Source organism: Lagopus leucura, unplaced genomic scaffold (assembly GCF_019238085.1).
Source record: "Lagopus leucura isolate 7727_CA_CO unplaced genomic scaffold, USGS_WTPT01 Super-Scaffold_100001, whole genome shotgun sequence".
Taxonomy (NCBI): Eukaryota; Metazoa; Chordata; class Aves; order Galliformes; family Phasianidae; genus Lagopus; species Lagopus leucura.
The window spans coordinates 82290033-82304492 of record NW_024962262.1 but is presented as its reverse complement, the minus strand read 5'-3'; the positions used below and the strand labels follow the sequence as shown (position 1 = coordinate 82304492).

General features: G+C 36.9%; 1 protein-coding gene across 1 annotated transcript in view; it reads right to left on the bottom strand.

Annotated features, from left to right (window-relative positions):
• Positions 1-14460, bottom strand: part of ROBO2 (roundabout guidance receptor 2) — a 409630-nt gene that overhangs the window by 63508 nt on the left and 331662 nt on the right. Inside the window, exons 14-16 of the mRNA XM_042867094.1 lie at positions 12755-12986; positions 6211-6335; positions 3287-3458 (exon numbers count right to left, since the gene is read on the bottom strand). Coding sequence (XP_042723028.1) covers positions 3287-3458; positions 6211-6335; positions 12755-12986 — 529 coding nt within the window. The remainder of the gene's footprint in view (positions 1-3286; positions 3459-6210; positions 6336-12754; positions 12987-14460) is intronic.

Sequence of the window (14460 nt, the reverse complement as noted above, 5' to 3'; positions counted from 1 at the left end):
TTTATCTTAAGGCCAGAAAGCAGTCTTCTGAGGATGCAGGATACAACAACAAATCCCAGAGAGCCTGGAGAGAGTGCTCAGTGGTCCTTCTCCTCTTGATCTCTTCTAACAGAAAGTACAACTTGTCTCCAAATTACCTTCTGAAGTTTGCAGTCTGCCTGTTTGTGCCTAGCATTCACTGCCTAGCAATTATGAGTGAAAAAGTAATAGCTTGTTTAAATGTCAAAATAACATATATTTTGAGACTTCAATGACTGAAAAATAAATGGATATGGATGAACATTACCCACTGTTGTTTGATAAAACTAATATAATTGTTGTGGTTTTGGAGAACAAACTGCATTCATTTTGTATTTCATTGTGTAATATTTAATCAGTATTTAATCAGTAATATGTATACTATATAAGTAATATATATACTATCCAAGGTACCAGTGTAATACTTTGTATACTGCAGGTGTTTCTGTAACAATGCTGTCAGTTCAACTAATTAGAACATAGACAAGGGAAGTGTGTGACCTGTAACGCTCCATTGTTCCCGAAGACAAAAACATAATGAAATATAATGTCTTCCTCCCATTGGAGAGTAATGAAGAACAAAACTAATTTGTCGGACCAAAAATTAATTATACACATCAGATTCAATTGTACCTATTACTGTGAAAGTTTGCAGCTGCTTCTCATACTATTATGCCAATGATGGAATGTAAGAATGAACAGGCCAACTGATGAAGAGAAATAATAGCTCTACCATTAACCAATATTTCTGTTATCCTCAGTTATATTTCTGATATTCCAAGCAAAAAAAAATTAGCATATCAGTAATGACAGTAAAAATGTTATTCTAGATTCTCTTTGAGTCTTGTGTAGCATTTTTCAACACTGAGTTTGAAGCATGGGCACAGAATTCCAGAAACAGTGGCACTGCTTTTAACTAAAGAAATATTATACTTCCTACTCCATATTCTGCTTATACTTTCTGGATTTTGATTAACCTGATGCTTAGACTTGGTTTGTGAAGTCAGTAATTGATTATCCGTGGTGAAAATTAGTTATTTTCAGAATAACTTCTTAGATGAACGCATTCTACATTTAAGAATAATATCTTGCTTATCACAAAATGGAGTCTATTTAATGACAATGGAAGTTATATTGTTCAGCAACAAGCCTTATCTGCTTTTTATCACTGAACTGTTCTCTCCATAATTTAGAACTCCATAGTGTTTGTTTGCAGGTTGTTAAGTAGCTAGGCACTAGGCCATATGGGAATCCATTATAATACAATGACTTGATAATTTTTTGTCATTCATAGCTATGTTTTGAGGTTTGTTCACTTAGCCTATGTGATTTTTTTTTATACGTATCTGAAAATTTCATTTTCTTACTTTATGTTGCTGATTCTCAGTCAAATATTGAATGGGATCAACTCAATTATTTCAGAAATTGTGCCATTTAATTAGTAGTACCTTTATGAATCAAATCTATAGTCTGAGGAATAACTGCCAGTGATTATGGCTCATAAGCAACAGAAAAACATAACCTAGTGAAAAATGAGATGCAGACTATGAAACAATAAATACATCTAGCTTTGTGATCTCAAAAGAGAAAAGAGAAATGAGAACAGAAACACAACACAACAAAAAAACACTTTTAGTTTTCATGTGAAAGACTCTTAAATGTATAAGGATGCTATCAGACAAAAACTTGTGTTCAAGACATTCTGGACTCATTAAAGGGATAAATAGTAATATTACTAAGTTTAACAATGCAAAACTTACTTAGCTTCAAAATGCAATTCCTTTTGTACTATATATCCTAGCATCCCTTTCCTCCTTCACATAACAATACAAATATCCCCACAATTAACTCTTGATTATACTAGCCATTTTTTCTAAGGAAAAAGACAGGATAAAGGTCTGCACGCAGATGTGGAGCTAAGCATTCTGGCAATCATCCAGCAAAGCACTTTAGTGCAAGTTTAACTCATAACAGGTTAAGTGGCACAAAACTACTCATATGCTCAAACTGAAACACGCTTAAGTATTTTGCTGGAATAAGACTAGCATGTAGCTGGACGGAACCCTTTCAGTAAGGATAAAAGCAAAGGCCTGCTGAAAGCAAATGCAATGACAAACCAGTCTCACAACAAAAGCTCTTTACACAGAGATCCAAAACTCATGCTTATGAGAGGACAGATTTCTTGCATTTTCAAAACATCAAATTCTTGCTTTCAGTTCTAGAACACTCCTTAACCTGCTTGACTTCCTCTTTCTAAAACCATAGTAACTTGTATTCCCTTCTCTACTGACAACATATCCAAATCTGGAATACCTCTACTTTTGTCTTTAAATATGGGAACCTGAATATCATTAAACATTTAAGCAACACATAGGAATTGACATTTTCTAAATGTCTACACATAATAGAAATGTTCATATTTGGGACACTGTTCTGACAGAACATTCTAGAAAGAAAATGTGTAATACCAACAGACTCACATACAAGCAAGAAAAAGCTCATTTTTTGTAATAACTGAATTAGAACATTTGGATGATAGTAACAAAATCCCCGTATTCAGCACTCTGAAGAGGTGCTGCTGTGCACAGTCCAATTCAGTTTTGCAAAAATAGTTTTCCTATTCTCATCCTTCTCATTTTGTTTCTGCATTTGTATCTCATACTTGAGAAGAATCTCAAAAGAAAAAGTATCTGTGCTTCTTTTTGTAAAAGAAATTAATCCTTCATGGAAACTAATATTAAGATACAATAATTTAAAAAGCAGAGATGCTACTACCACCTTTGCTCTCTATTTGGCTTACAGGCTACTTAGTTTTTGACAGAGCAAACTCATCTGCTTGAGATACCCGAGAAACACTGGCACACTATGTTCAAAAAACAACTATAAACCGTGCCTTATGCATCAGTGGTAGAGGTAAAGCAATATTACAGTCAACTGAAGAGGAGAAAAAGAAGCCCTAGCTGTTAGTTCCATAAATCCATCAATCTGCAAAAGTGGTGAATACATTTTAAAAAATCAGTTTCACTAGATAATTTGTATTTTCTATAATGTCTCAGCAAAGAAAGAGCTAGCTCACTCTGCTAGCTGTGAGAATTCTGTACAAAAGGCACCACGCCAGTAGGCATTGGGACGTTAAAAGCTAACTGTCAAGCTCAATTCAAAACTTGTCTTTTGCTCACAGACCTTTATGCTCTCAGAAGTGACTAATGAAAGCATTTCTGAAAGTAAAATCAAGCAAAACAAAACAACAGAATACACAATCACTTACCAATTATTATCGGTTGTGGCTCACTTTTCACTCCCACACCTGCACTGGTGCTTGCAGCAACTTCTACACGGTACTGAATACCTGGATACAGGCCACCTATTACTACAGATCGAATGGCTGCATCTACTGTTTTGTTGATATGAAATCGAGTCTCATTACCTAGACACCAGATCTGGGACAAAAGTTGATGTGTTAAAAAATAGGAAATTCTTGGTATTCATAAACAATAGCTGATGGATATGACATATCAAGGTTTTGCATGACAATCACCTGTTTTGGTATTTTGGACTTGTTAGCAATGTTACTATCTAGGAACAGTTGGAGCTCAGCAAATTATCCCAGGTTATTTTAAAATCAGGCAAGTTGCAAAGTCTGTTTGCAAACACCATCTTGGACTCTGGTTCTCCATGGAGCACAATTCTATAGCGTGCTTTGAAACACATAGAATCATCCAAGTGAAAAAGATGTGTTATGTTTTCATTGAAATCTTATTCAATAATGTGATTACTGCCAAATCTTTTCATAAAAAAATCCATTTTTTCATTCTTATTTTCCCACTGGACAGTAAAAGGACAACTAGTGAAATGTTTCTTAAAGTATTAAGGGATAAAATCTTTCAAAATCCTTCTGTATTTCTTTTTGCTGCACAGCAGGGGCATGCGACATTTCCAAAGCAGAGTAAGCTCAAAACTGCTCTTTATTGTGATTACATACATTGTTCAGAAATCCAGATATCAGTTCCTGACACAATTATTTTCCAATTAAACAGAAGCAACAAAATATTCTTAAATCTGAATTCATATTTTATAATGAGAATGGTACATAATTTCACAGAGTTGTTTCTCTCTCCTGCATTTATCCATTGGCTTCTCCTGAGAAGTTTCAAAACTAAGACTTTTTAGGGATTCTTTTTCAGTTATTATTTTTGGCACATACTGCTTTTCTATGATCAAAGAAAGAATTTGCTGCCACTATACTTAAGAAAATCAATGCTTAAAGGTATCATATGGACAATACATAATTACAACAGCAGAAGAAAGCACTACCAGTGGAACCACTTTCAGTGACCAATAGATGTGTGTAAACAATATTTATACTCTCTTTACCCTTACTTTTGACCCTTCTCAGTGTTCTATCACACCTTTTTTTTTTTTTTTTTTTCTGCAAAGCACTGAGAAAGACTTTGAGAACAAAATAAACTTTCGTTCTTCTGAGCTCATGCAGAGGCTACATGCAGGGCAGAATGCATTAGGGCAAGAGATTATTGCAATTCATTCTTTCAGTCCTTGTCTCTCCTGGTCTTAAGTCGCAGCAACTACAAAATACTCCTAATTATAGGCACTGAATTCATAAATGAATCTCCATTCATTCTTATGCTGGAAACAACAGATCTACATTCGTTAGAACATATCCAGTGAAACCTCAGCAGTCGTTTTATACTAAAGACTCTTTGCATTAGATTCACCACAGCCAGCACACAAATCAGGCGGCCATCTAATCTAACAATAAGGGATGTAATAGGTGGTGACTCCAGCTGTTTTTCTAAACAATCTAGAGGTCTGAGTACTCACCTGGAATGTGGCTTTGATTAACCATCAGCTGACTTTCATATCTATATATTTTGTGGTTTAAGACTGTGTTTTACTTATTTGCCTGAAAGTTAATGTTGCCTCATAGAACACTCAGCATCAAGATGAATTAAAGCAAAAGATACAATTATTTATATGAAAGTGAGATCAATACCATATTGGCATTAATAAATCTTAATATTAAATAAAAGCAAAATAAAACAAGTGCTAGGCTAAAAATAAGTACTGTGTACATTTACTGCATCCCTCTGATCAAATGATAATCCATAAGAGGTTAAAACATGAATTGGTTATAAGCCAAGCACTTTCTTCCTTCTAGATTCTGTTTTCCCTTACAACACATCAGGAAGAATAAATTACATATTCCTGCGTGAAATAATCGTCTGCATCTCAAAAAGATTATCATTTCTGCCTTTAGTGGGATTTTCAAGCAAGCTGCCCTGCTCTATTTCAATTATAAATTTCACATTCAATATAGAAGCTAGCCACAATGAAAATTTGTTGTATATGTTTCACAGTTATAAGCCTGTGATAATGCTGAATATAGCATGACCATTTTCTCCAGGCTTCCCTCCACACACACCAATAACACACTGCAAAATTTCCAATTTGGGGAAATATACTTGTGCAAAAACAAGCTTAGTGGGGAATAGACTATTACAAAATATAAGGTGATAAATAAGGGAAGGATAACTTCAGCCATCACAGAGAAAAAAAAAAAAAAAAAAAAAAAGCAGAGAAAAGGCAACAAGTGCAGCAAGCAGTCAAGTAACAAACTCTGCATATCTAGCCTGATCTAGCTAGCACTTTATGTTGTGAATCTTGACACACATAGTCCTTGAAGGAAGACCTGTATTCTCCCAAAGCTATAGTTCTTGACTTTGACCTTGAAGTGATAAGATTAGCATTTTTGCAGGGGAGAGTAGTATCTTTCCTGTCAGCTTTTCTACCAGGCTGAAGACATTTTGAGACAGGAGCTCCACCACTTGTTCTGGGAGTAAAGAACCCCCTAGGAAAAAAAAAAAACCAAAAAAAACCCTTCTCTTTCTTCCAAGGATAGATAAGAAAGAAATAAAACCTTTAAACTAGTTGGCAACTACAAGTCTCATCCAGGTCTAGCTCATGCTATTTTTGGTTTTAACAATAACAGTAGCACTGCTTATATGGGGAAAAAAAATAAAAATCCACTAGGCACTCAATCCTTTTTCTCCATATAATTATATGGGTGGCAGTAAATGCTGTCAGAATCTAAATCTATAAACAGTGCTATTGTTCTGTAATTCATGCAGACTATTTCCTAAAACACACAACCTTTCCATTACAGATCCTTTCTACCTTGTATTCCTGGATGATTCCATTTTGGTGATCTGGAGGGGGAGGATCCCAGGAGATGCTGATGCTTGTGCTGTTGTGGTTTCCAACTGTCAGGACAGTAACAGACTGAGGAGGGGCACTTGGAGCTGCACCAAACAGAGGGAACAAACAGGAGTAAGACATTAATCCATTTGCTAGAGCACAAATTTTGCTAAAAAGTGTAAGTGCAAGCAGAGAACATACAAAGTTCACAGCCCCTGCAGGCCTAGGTATGCACATTTTGTTAGGGACTGACAACTTTGAAAAAATGCCTTTCTGAAGAGAAGCATTGTACTGAATGAAAATGTGGAATCTTTGGTAATGGAGAATCAATACAAATCACTTCTCATGTATTTAGATATTGCATTTCTTAAGGCTTGCATTTAAATTATTCTCATGCTTGCATTTGTTTTCCATAATACATGGTTAGCTATGCATATGTCAACTAAGTCAACTAAGTCATAATGTGAGATTGTATCCCCTGCTCAGAAAAGTTTTTTCATTCTTTTTCCCCCACATGGTCTGATACTGTTGTGAGAAATGGGAGTTCAGGAAGTTTTGTTTGCTTTCCTTTTTGGTTCTCCGAGAAGTCAATAACTCAACTTGTTTAAGCATAAAACTTTGCACCTCTTAGACAGAAAGTTTTTAAGACTTTATACCAAATGACAGTGAATGGGGGAGATGATAATTTAGGTCAGATATATATATTTATGCTCTTCTTTCTTCAAGCTAATCTTTCTCTTTAGAGTCCCCTGTTCAGTTCAACCACTCACAGCTGTTTGGCTGGCCACTGCATATCAAGGCTCTATGTTTGTCAGCCCCCCCAACTCTGATTTGAAGAGTGAAGAAAAAAATAAAAATAAAAAAACATTGCTGTTAGTTATCAGAACTATGCTGGCAAAGCCCTTTCTGCAGTGACATCAACAGCAGGGTGCTTTTGTTGGTGTAGAACTTGTTGTTTGGGAAGTACTGCAGCAAGTTCCATAGAGAGGCCAAAGTCCCCCCTGTGAGCATCTTCTGCAGGGGCTCACCCTGCACAGCTACAGCTGTCACCACAAAGGCATATGTCCTTCCTTGGCCACTATGTGACATTAAAACTTCTTGTCTATTCAGATAATTCTAAGACTTGACCTGGCACAAGCTCAGGGAGCTGAGCTCAAACCTTACCCTGGTAATCATGAAGAGCTGGAGTAGCCAATTGTCTGAATTAAACAACTTAAAACTGTGGCATCAGAAGTAGGGAGGAGGGACCATACAAGATTCCATAAGAAAAAAAAATATAAAAACATAACACACATATTATAGAATCATAAAATGGTTTGGGATGGAAGGGACTTTAAAGACCACCTAGTTCCAACTCTCCTGCCATGGGCAGGGTTGCCAACCACTATATTAGGCTGCCTAGGACCCCATCAAGGTTGGCCATGAGCGTCTTCAGAGATGAGGCATCCACAACTTCTCTGGGAAGCCTGTGCCAGAGTCTCACCACCTTCTGAATAAAAACTTTCTTCCTAAAATCTAACCTAAAACTATCCTCTTTCAGTTTAAATCCATTCTCCCTTGTCCTATCACTATCTACCTGTACAAAAAGCCAGTTGCCCTCCTTCTTGTAAGCTCCTTGCAAGTATTAGAAGATCACAGCCAGGCCTCCCCAGAGCTTTGAACACCTTGAACACCTTTAGGAACGGGGCAACCACAACATCTCTAGGCAGCCTGTTCCAGCACCTCATCCCCCTCATAGTAAAGAACTTTCTCCTGACATCCAGCCTAAATCTTCCCTCCCTCAACTTCAAACCATCTCCCCTTATCCTGCTGTTATCTACCATTTCAAAGAGTTGATTCCTCTCCTATTTGTAGGCTCCCTTTACGTACTGAAAGGCTGCAATTATGTCACCCCGCAGTCTTCTTTTCTAAATAAGCTCAACTGGAGAGATGCTCCAGCCCTCTGGTCATCTTCATGGCCTCCTTAACAGCTCTGCATCCTTCTTGTGCTGGGAGTCCCAGGCCTGAACACAGTACTCCAGTTGGGGCCTTATAAGGGAAAAATAGAGAGTAACAATCCTCTCCCTCTCCCTGCTAGCAGCCCCTCTTTTGTTGTAGCTCAGTACATCAATGGCTTTCCAGGTTGCAAGAGCATACTGATGGTTCACATCCAGCTTTTTATCCACCAGGACCCCCAAGTCCTTTTCAGAAGCTCTCAAGGAGTTCTTCTTCTAGTCTGTACTTGTATCTAGAATTGCCCCAACTCAAATGCAAGACTGCACCCCTCAAGTTAGTATGATCAGCAAACATGCTGATGGTATACTCTTATCTTACAGTACATCATTGATAAATCATAGAATCATAGAATCACAAGGTTGGAAACGACCTATAAGATCGTCTAGTCCAACCGTCTCCTCATCACCATTGCCACCACAAGTTACTAAACCACATCATGCAGCATGTCATCCAGACACCTCTTGAACACTGCCAGGGACGGCGACTCCACCACCTCTCTGGGCAGCCATTCCAGTGCCTGACCACTCTCTGAGAGAAATAGTTCTTCCTTATGTCTAATCTAAACCTCTTCTGATACAACTTGAGGCCATTTCCCCGTGTCCTGCTCGTTGCCTGGGAGAAGAGGCCAAATCCCTCTCCACCACAGCCTCCCTTTAGGAAGTTGTAGAGTGCAATGAGGTCTCCCCTGAGCCTCCTCTTCTCCAGACTGAACAATCTGAGTTCCCTCAGCCGTTCCTCATAAGACTTGTGCTCCAGATGCCTCACCAGTTTTGTTGCCCTTCTCTGGGCATGCTCCATGACCTCAACATCTTTCCTGTAGTGAGAGACCCGAAACTGAACACAGTACTCGAGGTGCGGCCTCACCAGTGCTGAGTAGAGGGGAATGATCACCTCCCTGCTCCTACTGGTCACACTACTTCTAATGCAGGTCAGGATGCCATTGGTCCTCTTGGCCACCTGGGCAAACTGTCGGCTCATGTTCAGCTGAGCATCAACCAACATCCCCAGGTCCCTCTCTTCTTCACAATCATCCAACCACTCATCCCCAAGCCTGTAACGCTGCATTGATAAAGATGTTGAAGAGCACCAGTCCCAAGACAGATCCCTGGGTGATGCTACTTGTGACCAGTCTTCACCTGGATGTAAAGTCATTGACAATAACGTTATGGCTCTGACCATCCAGCCAATTCTTTATCCACCCTTCAAATCCATATCTCTCCAATTCAGAGATAAGGATGTGGTGTTGGACCATGCCAAAGGCCTTGCACAAATTCACATAGATGACATTAGTTGCCTAATGTATGACTCCTGTGAGTCCTGCACATTTCGGGAACTACATTTTCAGATAGAGGTTCAGCTGCAAATCAAATAGTGCTAGGTAGAAAGAGTTCTGGAGGGAAAAATAGAGCTATATTATGGATAGTTTGACTCTTAACCAACTCAAGTAAAGCACGAAAAGGTGACCTTGGGCTACACCTTGTTGAACAGTAAGGTTGCTTAGTGTATTTTATGGCAAATGAACCACAGAGAACAAAAGAAAAAAAGTGTTTTAAAAACCTTATTGTGTAACAACAAAACCAAGAATAACTGTGTACAATATTAACAATACTAAATAATAATAACAAACAGTAGTAATAAAAATGGCAAAACAACATTATATTTTTTTTCTTTTTTTAAGTGAAATGGAACATTGTGCTGAAATGTATATACTTTCATCATTAGGACATTCAGGTATATAATGTTTTATGTCCAAGTACTGGGGAACATGGGGGAAGGGAGAAGAGAGAGGTAAACACTAAAGAATATATAAAATAAATACCTTTATCATTGAAAAAGAAAAAAAACAATGCAATGATTTGCATTTGCATTTAAACTGCAGGAATATCCCAGTTAATTTTCTGTGTGTGGACTCTTTTTGGTTTTGAAGGATAGATAGTAAGTTGTAAGCAAAATTAAATCACAACTGATGAATGTAGCTGAAAGTATCACTTTAAGAGCTGCGGTAAGGCAAGCAAGAATTGATTGCTGTTACAAGACAGCAACTGATAAAACTTAGGAGACCTCCACTATTGTCATATTTTTGTGGTGACAAACAATATGCAGAACAAATACTACTCCATAAAGTTATTCCAGAAGAGATTTAACGTAGTGTATGTACCTAAAAGGATTATCATCTGTCTTCATAGCAAGGGTGAAAAAAAGAAGTGAAAATTAACAAACGAAAGTGTTCTATTTAGCTCTTATGTGTGTAGGCACACATACGTATATAACAGTTCTGCTTCCTCCTCCTATGATAATATCACTTTGTAAGCTGGCACCATGATATAAATTAAGGCACTTGTCTGACACTCTGCAGTTATTAAATAGACTGCATTGAAAAATAACATTTTTAAACCTGTTTTCTCATTTCCCTTGCTGCTGCCTTGTGGAGAACACCTTGCCTGCTTCTTGACAGGTCAATTATTCCAGTGCTCAGCTTCTTCTTACAGATATGAAAGAACCCAAATCGCTGCTCATCTCTTCCAGAGGCAGCCAAACAGAATTCCATTTATTACCTTCACAAGGCCAAAGAGGTAGGAGATGAATGGATACTGAACTGTGAAAAATGCCTGATCCAGAGGAAAAGTCTAACTGTAGCAAAATTGATTTTTGGAGCTAGGACTCAGAAGTAACACTGCATGTAAAATTCAGTCCAGCAGAAAGCTGCCACTGCCTCCTGATTGTACTTTACCTGGGTTGTTCATCTTGCAAAAAACTTCAAACATGCATATCACTCTTCCAAATTACTTTCTATAAATAGTACAACTGACATTTTAAAAAAGTCAAGTCTAAAAAAGCTCATTTTTGAAATGAAATCACAGGCTACATAGAAAGTGTGACACCTTTAAATAGACTGCCATTTCTCTTTATTGGATGAGGAGCAAACCACAATTATTAAACATTAAGTTAGTGCTATTTTTGAAATACACGAACACCAATATGACTACAAAGTTAATATGAGGAGTTAAAGGAAAATATCTCTGGAACAGGATCTAGCAAATTTCTTAACTTTCTCATGGTACATCGTTTTATCACCCAAAAAAAAAAGAATTTTATAAAGGGGCTGTCACTTGACTTGTGATAAAAACATGTGTTACAAGCTGCTTTTTTGAAAGAGATACTTGTAAACAGACTACTTGAAGGCTATACATCTACAAAGCAGATCCTCGTTTGTTAGCCGTACATAACTACCTATAAGAAAAGTTCTAAAAATCTTCACAGTGTGGAAAATTGCACACAAAGAAAGTGGCCTTTAAAATACAATGTTACCTGACTGGCAGTATGGAGAGATGAGGTTTAAGAATGAAAATTTAATTTCTCACTGATTTTATAGAAATAGAAATCTCTTTTTAGTAGCTTTTTTAAAAAATACTACTTTTAAAGCTTGGTTTAGACTGCTGCAAAGCTAGTCTTAATTGATTTGTTTAGGCTTTATGGTCTGAACAAAGAAATTGGAAACACAGAGTAGCAAATGTTACTTAAGGAATGCCTTCCTACATGTTGCAGGATACTGAATTTCCTCATCTATAAAGAGAGGCAGAAACCAAGTTACCCTCAGGACTGCTTACTTGCTGGTCAATAATCATAACAAATTAAAGAGAAAAAGTGAGTCCTTCTGAAATGTAAAATGCGTTAGACAATCAGTACTAAATTAAACCTCAGGAGACTACTGCAAGTGATTAAGATGCATCTTCAGTAGGACTGAAAGAGTGCACTCAAAACCCATGAAGACCACGTGAGCGTTTAGAAACATCACTGGTATTTCTTTCCTATGTTTTGAAAGAAATCAGTGATACAAAGTGAGAAGATGAACCCTCACTTTTGTGATCACTTTTCTTTTATAGAGCAGAGTTGATGATGACTGCTCAGGTTCTCCAGGCACAGGTTATTCTAGATAGATAGATTTCTTGTACACCAAGAGAAAAGGATAAAAATTAGATATCTCAACTCAACCTCTTTAAATTTTATAAAAAATGGTCGTCAAATGCATAAATATTTAAGTATAAGTATACTGTACTACATGCCATAGGAATAAATGTTTCTGCATTTCAGTGATGTAAAATGTTCACTATGTCTGCACACTGTGTTTCACTTACATCTAAATGGTACTTAAGAAAACTCTGCAAACAACTAAATAGGGCAGTTTCATGAACTTTGCTGGCAGAACCAATGGAGTGGTGTGCCTTTCAAACTGAATTTTATTTTCAAAGTGCAGATCGAAGTTTTCTTTCGCATCAACACTGTTTGTAAAAGAATGTCTGCTGTGTACACTTGTTAGAAGACTCAAAGCCACTTGCACATACAGAGCAGGTGGAAGTCAGAGGAATACAGAACTGGCCAAATGCTTTCTCCAGGAATACTTATAGTAGAAAACTGATTATGATGTTGAATTCTAATGATGACCTTATATTTAACAAACAGAAATCATGTGGAGCTGAATGAAGGCACGCATAAAATAACCAAAATGATATTTGATTATTTTACTAACCTTCCTCTGTGGTACGAGCAGACTTTGATTCACTGTCCATTCCTTGAAACTCATTGAAGTACGGGCGAACTTTAATTTCGTAAGTGACTCCTTTTTTCAAGTTGACTAGAACAGCACTGCGCTCTGTTGGGACTTTGACCTCCAAATTCTGCCATACAGCTGGAGACAGTAGGCCAGATGTTTGGCGGTACATTACTCGGTAGCCCTGAATAAACTGCGATTGGCGGTCAACCTAGAAATGGCATTAAATAATACGTCAGTGAACATACTAAAGTAACAAAACATTTTGAAATGAAAGCAAAACTTTTGCCTTGAATACTTTTACCCTTGTGAAAAAGAAAAAAATTAACAACCACTTATGCTGCTGAAATTTAAAAATCAAAATGCCTTCTTGTACCATTGTACCATTATTAATTGTCTCTAAAGGAATATTCTTCTCACATTACTTGTTAGAGAACGTTTCTATTTTACTTTCTGCAGTTATATATATATCATGACAAATACCATCTTAAATCATAAAACAAGCTCTCACCCCTGCAACAAATAAAAAAAAGAGAACTTTGGCATAATGCTTACTGCATGTAAACTTATGGACATCTTGGCTACTGATGTGCTGAAATATGAGAAGAAAAGAAAAACAAATTCTTTTCAGAAGAGGACAAGTCTTTGAAGAAGCCCTGTATGCTTTCAGTTAGTCCATTACTTGGCTTACAGTTGATCTTTTCATGAGATGCTCGGGAAAGTAAAATAAACATAAGACAGATGCAGAGAAAACAACATCTAAGAACATGTGCTGTTTCTTGCGTTCATAGTCTAAACAGTCTCTTTACATCCTGGGGTTGTGATGTACTCAATCCATCAGATGGAGTTGGAATGTTATTTTTGTTTTATATTCTAATTGTTGCTAGGCAGACACAGAAATTTAACAATTTTTTCATAGCGATGAGTAGAATTTTTTATTTGAAGGAAAAACCTAAAGTGTGTTCTATCTGGAAGATGTTGCATTCATATTTTCTCTTGAAAACAAAAACAGTTTGAAATAATGATTTGAGTTATTATGATGTTTGCATGTAAACACAAGCAAAACAACCCATCAAGTTTTACCCATCAGGTAAAATCAAACCAAGTCTAGCTGCTTCTGCACTGTCAAATGCCCAAAGAAAATGCAATTAAGTAACAAAGACTATATGACTAGCAGTTTGATAAATTTCTGTGTTACATCCAAGATTCAACAAACAGGGTTTCCTTTCTCTTCTTGACGTTCTGCTAACTCAAAGGTACTTCAGAATTAAAGATACATTTGTTTGATTTATCTTCAGAAGAAATGAATTTCAAGCTGAAAACACAAACCAGAGTTTATTACACTTTTGCTATAATCTTGTTATAGTTTATCGAGTCATTCAGAAGGGATGCAGATTCTTAAGACATTAAAAAGCAGGGCAAGCAAGAAGAAAGCTCTATTTGTGAGAGCAGAGCAGAAATGTCTTTCATCAAAACTGTCACTGTTAAAAATCTTGCAACATATGTTACAACAACATTAAGCTTGCATTTTATAAACTTCTCTACATTCACTTTAAGTGAATTTATGCACTGAAAGAGGGATATAACTCACAATAATAGCTTGTTAATACTGAAAGAATCAAGCTGTGTTTTTAAGAAGAACATTAAGCAGCTGTTTCCAGATGAAGGGAGTCTGTAAATCAGAG